General features: G+C 52.2%; 1 protein-coding gene across 1 annotated transcript in view; it reads right to left on the bottom strand.

Moving 5' to 3' along the window:
* The window catches only part of LOC103378356 (C-C chemokine receptor type 6-like), a 4,261-nt gene extending 4,056 nt beyond the window's left edge, over positions 1 to 205 (bottom strand). Inside the window, exon 1 of the mRNA XM_017031597.2 lies at positions 68 to 205. Within this exon, the coding sequence (XP_016887086.1) occupies positions 68 to 88 (21 nt within the window). The 5' untranslated portion in view covers positions 89 to 205. The remainder of the gene's footprint in view (positions 1 to 67) is intronic.
* Positions 206 to 274: the final 69 nt, after the last annotated feature.

Genomic DNA, 274 nt, shown 5'->3' with positions numbered 1-274 from the left:
CTAACTAACTAACTAACTAACTAACTAACTGAGTACCAGATCATCCTCAGACTAACAGTTTTTTTACCTGCTCATATTCTGCCTCCATGGTCACCGGGGGTAAATCCTGCTCCAGTTGCCCCAGCGTCACTGTCTGTGTGAAGTCAGACTTCCTGTCATCGAGAGAAAAAGAACAACTCTGTCACTGCATGAAGACCGCCCCCCAGTCACATGACTGCCCCCTCCCCCCCCCCCCCCACCTTCACCGGTCCTTCTGACGGCCGTACCACAACAC

This window comes from Cynoglossus semilaevis, chromosome 1, assembly GCF_000523025.1.
Source record: "Cynoglossus semilaevis isolate Cse_v1.0 chromosome 1, Cse_v1.0, whole genome shotgun sequence".
NCBI classification, from domain to species: domain Eukaryota; kingdom Metazoa; phylum Chordata; class Actinopteri; order Pleuronectiformes; family Cynoglossidae; genus Cynoglossus; species Cynoglossus semilaevis.
This window is presented reverse-complemented; position numbering and strand designations above follow the sequence as displayed.